This window comes from Barbatula barbatula, assembly GCF_947034865.1.
Source record: "Barbatula barbatula genome assembly, chromosome: 13".
NCBI lineage: Eukaryota > Metazoa > Chordata > Actinopteri > Cypriniformes > Nemacheilidae > Barbatula > Barbatula barbatula.
In genome coordinates, this window is record NC_136776.1 from 21,601,257 (window position 1) to 21,613,977 (window position 12,721).

General features: G+C 40.2%; 1 protein-coding gene across 1 annotated transcript; it reads right to left on the bottom strand.

The window, feature by feature from the left end:
• Window positions 1-2,567: 2,567 nt before the first annotated feature.
• Window positions 2,568-12,170, bottom strand: enc3 (ectodermal-neural cortex 3). Its single transcript, XM_079472193.1, has 3 exons — window positions 12,015-12,170; window positions 8,134-9,931; window positions 2,568-3,948 (listed from the first exon to the last, which is right to left on the bottom strand). Exon 2 carries the CDS (start codon window positions 9,922-9,924, stop codon window positions 8,155-8,157), a length of 1,770 nt encoding a protein of 589 aa, XP_079328319.1. The 5' UTR covers window positions 9,925-9,931; window positions 12,015-12,170; the 3' UTR covers window positions 2,568-3,948; window positions 8,134-8,154.
• Window positions 12,171-12,721: the final 551 nt, after the last annotated feature.

Genomic DNA, 12,721 nt, shown 5'->3' on the forward strand with positions numbered 1-12,721 from the left:
TAATCGAATTCATTTAGTTGTGTAAGTCATGTTAAAATAGGCGTCAATGTCATAAATCTTTCAAGTTTAACAGTGTTGCTTAACACACCTTGCATTTGTCATTATGCCATACCACTCTTAAAAAAAGACATTTTCTAAAACGTTCTTTGGCTGTATGGTTCCATAAAGCAGTGGATCTCAAACTGGGGGGAACAGTTTTATGTCATTTCATAGAATTGATTTGATCAATGAAGCTATAAAGCGAGCAACTAGTAGAATTGATTTATTTATTGAATTAAGAATTGTGTAATGTAATGTCTTTGTTTTAAATAAACTTCTAAGATTCTAAGAATGTTTGTTGAGAAAGTTGCTTTCGGATTTGAGACAATAGACGTTTTGTTGCGCTAAAGGTTTTTGGAGTAGAAAAGGGTACAAAGGAAAGAACCTTTGACTGCAAGATTCTTTGGAAACCAGAGAGTGAAGAACACTTTTTAGAGCGGCTCATTCCAGTTTAACCATGGGTCTTGAAGATACCACAAGTGCCATTCATGTTCTTAACAGATTACATCTCAACTCAAAGTTCCTTCTTGGAATTCACAAAGATGAACCTCTAAGTACTGGATTAAAGATCTGTTTGAAGTTGTGGACGGCCTCTGTTTCATCTTTTTGTCTTTACGTAACATTTGCATTGCTTTGACTTGTCTAGCAACATTAACAAAAACAGATTTAAAGTGTTTATGGCATTTTTTAAAAGTGTGGATGTAGCTTCAATGTTTGAGGTAATGAACCTCACCGCCTGAAGCCTTCTACTTTTCCTAGCGTAAACAAGATGTAAATCGCAAAAGACGTCTCTGGGAGGCGCAATAACAATTTCATTAGTTCATTTACTGGATTCCAAAGGGGTGGACGGTTGAAAGGACGCCGTTGGCACCGGCCCTCGAGGTAATATCTCAATGGGGGGCAGCGTTTGGAAGCCCATTCTCCACTAATTTGGGATCTTTGTGTTCCTGGAGACCCCCAGCTGTACGCATCCGCCCGGCAGACACACGCCAGTATTTGAGCGAAGGGGGGTTGGAGAGTGACCCCTTCCAACCCCTTCTCCCCCGTGTCCGTTCCACCCCAGTGCACCCTTTCGGCTGAGGGTCACAACAACAGGCATTAACCAACTACACACACAGAAGCCGACTACGCCACCCGGCCCTTTTCTGTACCCTTTGTGGCCAGCAGGACCCCCACCAAACCACCCCATTGGTCAGTCTTTTGTCTTCTGCCAAGTTTCAACCGTCTATTTATGCGTGGCGCATTAATTGCGTTGCCGTCGGAATCCTTTTGAGGTTTTCCGTTTTTCATTTTGCATGACAAAAGTGCTTTTGACCAGTCTCGGCAGCCCGGCACAAAAAGCTCGCTCGCACACACAAATCCCGCCAGAAACTCCTTGAAAGGAAGATGTGCCCGCGTGCCTTTTTGTGTTTTGCCGCATTCATTCAACTATTCCCCATCTGCGCTTGCACCTGAAGGCCGCGGTGCTTCGACACGCCCGGTTGGAAGAAATTGAGTGTGTGACTAAAGTTGTTAAAGGATTTTGGAACATATATTTGCTAAATGTTTTGCACAAATCTGTTCTTCCTCGTCCCAGCAATGCACAGTGGCAGATCAGTTGACCTTCATATAAGATGTACAATATATTTAGGCAAAAATCAACTAAATGTCTTCTTTAAACATTATATTTTACAGTATGTATAACACTCCCAAAGGCGGTGGTAGTTTCAAATAATTTCTCTCATTTCTTTCCACAAAGACATCTGTCTGGAAAGGCCAGTTTTCCTCCCCACGGGAGAGCACCCAGCTGTTTTCGGGATTTTTCCCATCTGGCATCTTTCTCCGCCGTGTCTGATGGGGTCTATTAGTGCACGGGTGCGTGCCTTTTGACCTCCGCATGCATATTTGATTCAAAGTCGTCTGCCAGGCATCAGGCCAGCGTTTACGAAAGCAACCCGAATCATTTTTCTCTTTCAGTGTCTTTATCAATGAGTCTCTTGGAGTGTGTTTTGACTGTGACTGAATTACTTAAGGGAAATAGGAAAATGACATCACTGCTGAAAAAGCAAACAAACGATAGAATCCGTCGTAGAATGTTTTATTTTAATGGTTATAATTGGAATTGTATACGTTTTAATGGAAACAATATTTGGTCTCTGTGGGTTTCTCCTGCTAATGTGTTGAATTCTAGTTTGAAGTTTTCTGTCTGTGTGCCATCGCTTGGCATATCTAGTGATAGCACCTGCTCTGGTATGACTGGAATGAGCCGGTGCCACAACATGCACAACCCACACCCTTCTCAAACAAAATCTGGACAACGGCGCTGTTGGGTCGTAAAATGTGTTTGACGCTTCGCTACAAGTTGCTTTGAGCGGCTGGAAATCGCTGTGGTTGAGATCGACTCCAAGACCTGAAATGACTGGGTGTGACTGAATTCCAAGGAATTTATCTAGCAAGTTGTGAAAGGATGTAGACGTTTCTTGACACAGATTGACTCATCTGCTATGGTACAAGATGCTACGTTTGCAAACAATGACTGAGAAAAAGCTTACTTTTACAAATCGTTTATTTTCACAATGAAAAAACACCACACGTTGTGTCTGAAAAATGCTAGAAACAGTTATATTTAGTGTTAATAGAAACAAGACCCGTGTTCAGGACAGACAGACTAAAAACAGGGATATCAAAAAGTCAAAATCAACAAAAATTAAGACATTGAACGCGAAAATAAAGGACATGTTGAAATTTAGCTGGTAACATCGGTGCTGCTTTACTTTGGCCTAAAGCAACACATTCTAAGGTCTAGCGTTTAAAAACACACCCTTATACAACAGTGAGAAGGACAGCGTCTCAACAAAATGTGCAAAATCGACATAAAAATAAAATAAGACTTCACAAATGTACATAAAACAATGTCAGAGCTACATGTACGGCAACAGTTAGAAAGTTAGAGAACAGTTTAGTCAACGGTGAAGGTTTGCCACAAAACCATTAGGAAGAAATCCCTACAGCTTTAATAGTTGAAACCATCCTAGAAACAAAGCGTGTCAACGGATGTCATTCACATTGTAAACTACGTGTTATGTTTTCTTGAGATTCAAAACGAATAAATTGTGTTTTAGAAGATCAAAATCTCTCATTTTAAGACTGTGAGATATTTAAAACTAAAATGCACATTGTTCCCCTATACCACCATTTTTCTTTCCTATTTCTTTTTTAAATGAGCATACATTTATTGGTAGCACATTGGTATTGGTTTTTTTAAATACTTTGGGAGGAAATTTGAACAAAACAGGCTTAATTTCCTTTATGCATCATTGTTTTGCTTCTTCTGTTTTTTGGAGTGAAATATCTCACGGACACTTTCTTGAGACACACCTAGTCAGGCTATTCACACAGTAGTATAGTAAAAATACAGCGCAGATCAGTTTTCTGAAAATTCCTACATGACAAATTCGACGACAGAGTCATTATTCTACTTCAAAAGGCAGCGTGGCCGGACAAAACATTTCTTACGAGTACATTTTCTCGTTCAAAGATCCTCCTGTGAAGTTTGCAAAGGCGAGCACCGTAAGCAACGTTAATACTCACATTCACAGGATCTGTGTGAGCGAGCGCACTTAAAAACTTAAGCAGTCGTATTTAAACTTCACGTTAGAAATAACTCGTGTTAATGAGTAAAGTCTGAATTTGAATGTGCACGTTCGTTCACAGTGTTTCTGCATTTCGGCTACAGTCAAACGCTTCTGGGCATAGGTCAGAACTGCAAGTAAGCTCAGATGGGCTCTGGTTGCCATGGTTATCCCTTCACTCGCCCTGACCCTTGGGTTCCAGCGCGACGTCCATGTGAATGGGGAGAAAGATCGCCTCCCCCGGCATTCCAGAGCCTCTTGGGGGGCACCCGAGTGCATTCCAGAGAGCGGCGGATATCTAAAGACGAATAAAGAGAGAGAGAGAATTAGTTACACGTGTTGAGAGCTTCACATGGTTTACCTTCACATTCCTTTTGTGAAACTGACCGTATGACAACACGTTTCGGTCAGTTGAGTAAAATATATGTGGCTTGTCAACAAGATCTTTCGAAAAGTGTAGATGTAGAAGATCAAATATTGTGTATTGTGTTCAACTTTTACAATGTAAACTTTAAACTGCAAATTGTTCGAACTGGTGTCCAAATATTGGGCCTGTGATGAATTTCCTCACAGCATGTTTTACAAGCGTTTTATTTTTCTAGTAAATGCGTCTCATGTCCTGAAAGCCCATAAAACCCATAAGGATCAAGGTTTTTGGTCAAAGTTAGTCACGGTTTGGCCCGTTGTACCCAATTACCACTTTCACAACATGTTTTACCACCTCCTATAAAACAAGCGGTTTCTTTACATCAGCGTTTGGACATTATGACCGTTTAAAGGGACAGTCACCCAAAAATGAAAATTCTTTCATCGTCTACTCGCAGACTTAAACCTGTATGACTTTCTTTCTTCAGCAGAACACAAAAGAAGATATTTTCATGAATGTTGGCGACCGGACAACACTGCACCCCATTGACTTCCATTGTATAGACACAAAACCACCGTGACATTTCTCAAAATATCTTCTTTTGTGTTCAGGTTGACAGGTTTTGAATGACATGAGGGTGAATAAATGTTAACAGAATTTTAGTTTTTGGGTAAACTTTCTCTTTTAAAGTGTAATATAGCAATGTTGTCTTTCTTCATTGAACATAGGGCTTTTCAGATATATTAACATCAGTTCGAGGTTCAAATGCCATGCACACAGCATTTACTCACTGAGGAACACAACAACCCAGCAAAATTAAAAATACCTGACAGCTATCACTGTTTCACAGGTACAGCGGCTTCAGACGGTTTTAGCTTTATGTTATTTCTGGGTGGCATGGCAGACGCTTTAATTTAAGAAGCGGGATGGGATGCCATACACAAACCACATGGATATAGGCAGGGCTCTTCAAGCTCTTAACTGTTGCGTAAGCGACGGAGTTCCAGAGCGTTCGAGCTCCGCTTAAGGGTCACTGGTTTCACCCTTCTTAACCAGAAGCAGGGCAGGTGACCTTTGCCCTGTTTTCATCCCTTAAAAAATCCATTAAAGCGAGTCTCAAAGCCCCTAACGCATGCCTGGGATTCAATCGGCTTGTGTTTATTAGATCTTTATCACCTAGAGCAGTCGAAAAGTGTAAATCCTTTCTTAAATAAGCAACATTGTATTATTGGAATCCTTTTAGTTTTACTAGAACTTTGCACTGTGATATTTGTACTTTAGTTTAGCGTTTTGTATAAAGATGAAATAGTTTTAAAAAATTGTATATACGCAATAATCAAAGCTGAATTTCGTAACGTTTGCTCTGTAAGCACTTGTTTGACACATAAAATTGAAGGTTACTATACGTTTTTTGATGTGCGTTTCGGTCAAATGACGTTAAACTGATATTTTCCACAAAAACGTACCCGACAGCGTAACTCATAAATCAATATTATAAGGAGCAAGCTTTGAACTTTTTATGTGCTACAAACAAAATCAAAACTTTTTCACTTAAATGTGCACGAAAATGTTGGATTCCAGCTAGTATATTTATTTTTTGACACTTTTAAGTAAAATGATTTAATTCTAATAAACAATAATAAAATAGAATTAAAAGATAAAATATAATTTTAACTCAAATGTTTTAAGAATAGATAACATGTGGAAAAAAAACATTTTGCTTATAGTAAATAAATAAAGCTCCATAAATAAGTAAAAGCTTAGCTTACAGCTTCAGTGTCTGTAATGAGGGTCGCGGGGTGAAATAATGACAGCTGGGTCTACCAATTTGCCGTAAACGTGCAATTCATCCTATTGATCTTGAGAAAGGCTCATTTACGAAGTCGATACCTAATCAACACCTTATTTATTAGTTAACGCCTACTGATCGTCATTATGCGCAGTCTCTCAATATTCTATCCATGTTTATTAATGAGCAAGCGTTATTACTTTGAACGAGTAATATAACTAACATCCGTGGACAGGAAGGGGCATAAATCATCAATTTATATATGTTTTATCGTTCTGCAGAACTCTGCTCTAATTGAACTACCAAGAATACAGTTTTTCAGCTTGTGCGCCCCCGGCTTGAGAGCACAATGACAGTCTGTATACCAGTCTCAACCTTTTAACCTCTTTTGATGTACGAATATTACGTAATTCTGATTAATTACAGCAATAAGCGGGCATGGTGGGTGCGAGGGTGGACGGCCCGTTTCATCTATTTACGACTGGTAACCAATATGACGCCTTTATGTTATTCAGTTTCATTGTGCAGGTTCCCCTTCCGGGGACAAAGAAGTGAATGCAGTTCGATTAACTTTATGCAAATAGAGCGGAGCCTCAGGGCCGCACGTGCGTTTCGCAAGGAGGCTGGACGCAGATGCCAAAATAAAAGATCTTTATGTGAGCTTTTAAAATGTCAGGCATTAATAAAACATTAGTATTGACCGTGAGGGTCACTGTTGCCCACCCTCTCCAAGCTCCACGGATAATAAAGCCATCTGCAAAGCCACTGACCCTTGGCCTAGATCAGGTGTGTCATATAACCAACACAGTCTCACATTGAACGTGTGCCAGTAAATACAGTCTGTTCTGCAAGACCAAAGAGTAATCGGACCTTAATAACTTCCTCTTTGCTGCTCATGTTACAGTTTGGTTTGGTAGCTTTGCCAACTAGATAAGAGTAACCCCCCCGTGTAATAAAACCTGCGATTGTTTCCATTGTGCCAAAATGTACTTTCATCGTGTACAGGTAATGCAATGTTGATTTAGAAAAATGCTTTGCCTTTTGGTTAAATCGCTTTCTATTGTATTACAGACACGTTCTCAGGAGTTAATTATGCTAACCCAAAGTCAAACAATGAGTCATCGCCCTGACATGCAACGATGGGAAAGACTAAAGCTCGCTGTGTTTCAATGGGCGTGACTGACTCGGAAAGAAAATATTTGAGCAGAAAGCATGTCTGCACCTTTAGCGCAACGCATGGACAACGTATGGGGTGTAAGTATGGTTTGGACATCAAAAAGATTTTCGATTCCTCGCCCGTTTTAAAATGCTGACAGCTTCTGATGTCTTTGTTAGTTAAGAAGCGAAAAATATAGCTACACCCTACTCTGCATGCCTCACACCACTGTTTCTGACAAGCCTGTGTTCAAAGAAAGTCAAGGACAAATTAGTGCCATTCACAAGACTGCATTATTTTCACTCTGACAACAGGATGAAATAAACCTGTCCCCTGCAAGCATACTGATCTAGGGTCTTGCAGGCTCCTCTTTGCTCGTCTCCACCCAGACCATCTGTTTTGTATTGAGAAAGAGCAAACAACAGTTCCCCTAGGCCTCTATCCATTAAGTCTACGCTGGGCTCGAAGTACCAAGCTGTCAGTGTGCTAAACAGGACAAGCTGTTTTGCAAGACAACCTAGCGATGGTTTTACGATGCACCTTGATATGATTCTTCTTTGAATAGCACCCTTAAACTTCTTTTAGCTGGGGCCCATCTGAGAATAAATAGAGCACATTGAATGATGTAAGGGGTAGTGTCCATCCTCAAGTCTTCCTGCCAATTACTGGCTATAATCCTCAAACCAACACACCTTCCCTAAACACGACTCCATCTGTGATCCCATTGTTTGAGCTCTATGTACGCTTGTGAGAACAATGCACAGGCCCTGGCGTTACTTTAAAGACTTGATTGGAAAGATTTGTAAACATCTTTTTGGCAAGACAGTGTATAAAAATATGATCTCGGTCCCAACCATAGAGAGTATAACGGCAAGCAGGAACCTGATCTTTCTGGAAGCATTTTGGAAAGTCTGTGAGCCCTAGAGAGAAGCTTTTACTCTGTAATTTGTGCCGCCACATTCCTTTTAAACGATTAAGCAACATTTATTTTTTATTTGACACCCAGCAGTACTAATTAGGGGTAGAGATTATTCATCGACGAATAAAATTACGGTTTTCGAGATCTGAGAGATCTGGGACAGTTTATTTTCGCTCTTTTATATTGATTATATATGATTAGCAATACATCAACAGTAACATTGGCTGTAATGGTGTATGGGGCAATGCTTACCTAAAAGAAGTTGTATTTTCTTCAAGAGGGAAGATACTTCCAGGTGCTGACGAATGCGGTCGGGATAAGTGAATAGGGTACACTGGTTACACTGTCCCATGAGTCTGTGGATGGGTCATAGCAGTCCAAGGTTTTACACCGCTGCGCCCCAAAGTAGCCCCCGACCACATACAACCGATTCCCAGATGCCACCGCATGACAGCTAATTCTTCGGGAAGTGACGTCGCCGAACTTGGTCCACTGGAACGTCTCGCTGTTGAAGCGATAAGCTGAGCTCGCCGAGAACTCTGTGTCTCCGCCAATGACCACGACGTGGTTGCCGACGACCGCCGCTGCAGTGTAGCGCCAAAGCTGAGGACAAGTTGCGGCCACGGTCCACCTGTTCTCACAGGGGTCAAAGCACTGAACCTTGGGATACTTGTCCCGGTTAACACTAGTCCCACCAAAAGCAAACAGTTTGTTTTTAGCCCCGACAACAGCAGCGTTGCTGACGCCCTCTCGAAGAGGCGCTACTAACGTCCACTTGTTGGATTGTGGGTTGTACTGTTCCACTTGTTTGAGAGACACAGATGGGGATGCGGGAAATGATCCCGATTGAGATGTGTGTCCACCAACAACATACAAGATGTGGTCAAGTTCCGCTGAACCGTGTCCGAATCTAGCCACTAGCATTGGTGCAGCCTTGGACCATTCATCGTGAAGGGTGTCGTAAACCCAAACGTCCTTTGAAGCCCCATTTTCAGACCCTCGACCGCCAGTGACGTACACCTTGCAGCCGATAGCACACGCGCTACATTCTTTGCGAGGACTGGGGAGGTCCGTTTTGGGTGTGATCTCCTTCGATTTGTTATCGATCATGTAGACTTTGTCACACATAAACGTTTGGCCACCTAGGAGCAAAAGGGCTTGGCTGACCTTTCGGGGTCGAGCGCAGAAGCCTGTGACAACTCCATCGTTCTGAAGGATCTTCATTTTACAACGGACAGCATCTTCCACAATCTCGCGGCCCACCTTGTGTCCCATGACGAGCTCCTCTGAGGCGACGTTCTTCAGCAAGTAGGTCTCCGGCAGTAACGCAAGACGGACGCACCGAAGGAGGTCGGGAATGTCAAGATGTCTCCTCACGATGTCTGCTCGTACCCAGTCAATAACAGCCTCGTACACAATACTTTCATCTTCTACCTCCAATTCTTCACTTAAAACGAGCTCTTGGACTTTATCTTTTGGCAGGCTTAAGAAGTCCTCGGTGTGGTACAGATTTGCAAAATTAGCCAAGCACATCTGCCAAGAAAGTTCGTACAGCCTCTGGCACTGATGGGCATCAGACAGAAGCATCATCCCGAGGCAATTCGATGGATGCAGGTTCTTCTCCAAAAACTCGGCGGTGGCATCTCTTATGTCGTGGAACTGGAGCATATCGCTGGCCTCCAGCAGGGACTCAGCGTTTTCTTCATTGATGATAACCCGCGAAGAGTAGGCGTAGTCGAGCAGAAGCTCCAGCACCTCTGGGTGCAAAGAGTCATGAAAGTTGACCTCGTCATCACGGCTCTCCTTAAGACCCCCACTGAACATAGCCTCAAAGTAGCGGCTGCAAGACGCCAGCACAGCCCGGTGGCACGGGAACGCCCGGCGTCCGGCTTGCAGGACTACGTCGGTGAAGAGACGCCGCTGGCGTAGGAGATTGAGCTGGGTGAGCAGGCTGTCCGCGTGTGACGTCTTGTGGAACAAATGGATGTTCATGGACCCGGCGCTTGACCTTGACTTTCGGTTCTCGTGATTACTGACAGACATCTTTGAACTGTACAAAACACAAACAAAATGTTTCTTTAGATTAGTTCCCTTTATAGATCTTATTTTAAGGGTTCAAATCACTAGTACCACACAAGAATAACCTATATCCAATTTATGTGATTAAACAGCAATAAATGTTCTAGTGTTTATTTATCTTCAGTTTTCACCTTTTGTGCATTTTGTTCTGTACAAGTGTTAATGATTTACCTCCTGTTATCTTTGATAACGTTTCTGCTTTTAGTGATAATTTCAGCTATTCATAAAAACCGCACGCATGAACTGAGAAACGTTATTACATAGTATTAAAATAATTAACATTTAACCATTCAGCAGAAGCTTTTATTCATCTCAATCATGAATAAAACTCATCTCTCATCATTATCAATCTGTAAATGTTTTCAATATGTGGGTTCCCTGGAGATCAAAGCCAGGACCTGAATTCTCTACCAGTTAAGCTACAGGAACAAAATAATGAAACACAAATGTTATACTAATGTGTAAAATACAAAGTTTTTACGTGTATTAAAATGCGCATAATAGACGAGTTTGGAAAATATAAGAAACCGCTGACAATACCTTCAAATGCACTTACACGCAAAACATTATCGTTACAATAATTTGCCCCTAAAATACTAAAGTTACTGTAAGTGCAACAACATCGGTCATGAAAAACACAAATGGATCAAATACTGAATACTTAAATACACTTGAACACTAAAGTACACTTAGGAAATGTGTAGTTATATATTGTAGCAAAATAAAAAACTTAGTAATCACGAAAAATACTGTGAAAAATGTTATTAGTTGTAGACAAAGTGTGCAACGTTTTAAGTTGTAGACAAAGTACGCTAAGTTATTAGTTTTAGACAAAGTACGCAAAGTTATTAGTTTTAGACAAAGTACGCAACGTTATTAGTTGTAGACAAAGTATGCAACGTTTTTAGTTGTAGACAAAGTACGCAAAGTTATTAGTTTTAGACAAAGTACGCAACGTTATTAGTTGTAGACAAAGTATGCAACGTTTTTAGTTTTAGACAAAGTACGCAAAGTTATTAGTTTTAGACAAAGTACGCAACGTTATTAGTTGTAGACAAAGTACGCAACGTTTTTAGTTTTAGACAAAGTACGCAAAGTTATTAGTTTTAGACAAAGTACGCAACGTTTTTAGTTGTAGACAAAGTACGCAAAGTTATTAGTTTTAGACAAAGTATGCAACGTTATTAGTTGTAGACAAAGTATGCAACGTTTTTAGTTGTAGACAAAGTACGCAAAGTTATTAGTTTTAGACAAAGTACGCAACGTTATTAGTTGTAGACAAAGTATGCAACGTTTTTAGTTTTAGACAAAGTACGCAAAGTTATTAGTTTTAGACAAAGTACGTAACGTTATTAGTTGTAGACAAAGTATGCAACGTTTTTAGTTGTAGACAAAGTACGCAAAGTTATTAGTTTTAGACAAAGTACGTAACATTATTAGTTTTAGACAAAGTACGTAACGTTATTAGTTTTAGACAAAGTACGCAAAGTTATTAGTTTTAGACAAAGTACGCAACGTTATTAGTTGTAGACAAAGTACGCAACGTTATTAGTTGTAGACAAAGTATGCAACGTTTTTAGTTTTAGACAAAGTACGCAAAGTTATTAGTTTTAGACAAAGTATGCAACGTTATTAGTTGTAGACAAAGTACGCAACGTTTTTAGTTTTAGACAAAGTACGCAAAGTTATTAGTTTTAGACAAAGTACGCAACGTTTTTAGTTGTAGACAAAGTACGCAAAGTTATTAGTTTTAGACAAAGTATGCAACGTTATTAGTTGTAGACAAAGTATGCAACGTTTTTAGTTGTAGACAAAGTACGCAAAGTTATTAGTTTTAGACAAAGTACGTAACGTTATTAGTTGTAGACAAAGTATGCAACGTTTTTAGTTGTGGACAAAGTACGCAAAGTTATTAGTTTAGACAAAGTACGTAACGTTATTAGTTTTAGACAAAGTACGTAACGTTATTAGTTGTAGACACAGACCGTGTAGCACGCTTAAAAAGAAAGAATGTAAGTAGTACGTAAAGAAATGTAAATAAAGTAAGAGCTCACCGTATTTCTCATCCACACTCTTCACAGCACGCATTCGTCTTCAAAGTGTTGTCGCTTTAAAACTTCAGTAGTACCATTTCTCGTCTCCTCGAGCTGCCTGTTATACACTGGCGAACATTACAGCTGTGCTTTCAGTATTGAGTACGCGTGGATCGCAATGGCTCCGCCTCTTTCCGCGTGTGACATGCCCGAGTGGAGGAGGTGTTCTCAGGACAGGTGTTTTATTAGTCATCAGAAGGCTTTGAGGAGAATGAGTAAGACCCACGTGAATGCGCATAGACTTTCAAACACCACGAATACATGGTGCAGGCATAGAGATGCGTTAGTGGAATTGACTGTAAAATCAGCAATATCCAGAGAATGCGACATCTAATGTATATATATATATATCTCTTTGAAGAAGATCAAACAGTATTTGTTCCCACTGTAGTATACTTATATTATAGTAAGCTGTCATAAATTGTACTATAATGTAGTTTTCATAGTACATGTTTGTACTTTGTTAATGTATCCTATAGTGAATGTAAACTATAGTAAATGCTGTAATATACTTTAATATTTACTACTGGAATCATCACTACTAATAATTTGACTACAGTTTACTATAGTAAATATTAACGCATCACTATTTTATGCATGTTTTACGTGAATATTAAGATCAGAAATAAATATTAAACACCATTGCAAATGTTTAAAAACAATCATAA

What these genes read in the sequence shown, in the direction of transcription:
- enc3 (XM_079472193.1), bottom strand. Translation starts at nt 9,924, where the DNA reads ATGTCTGTCAGTAATCACGAGAACCGAAAGTCAAGGTCAAGCGCCGGG.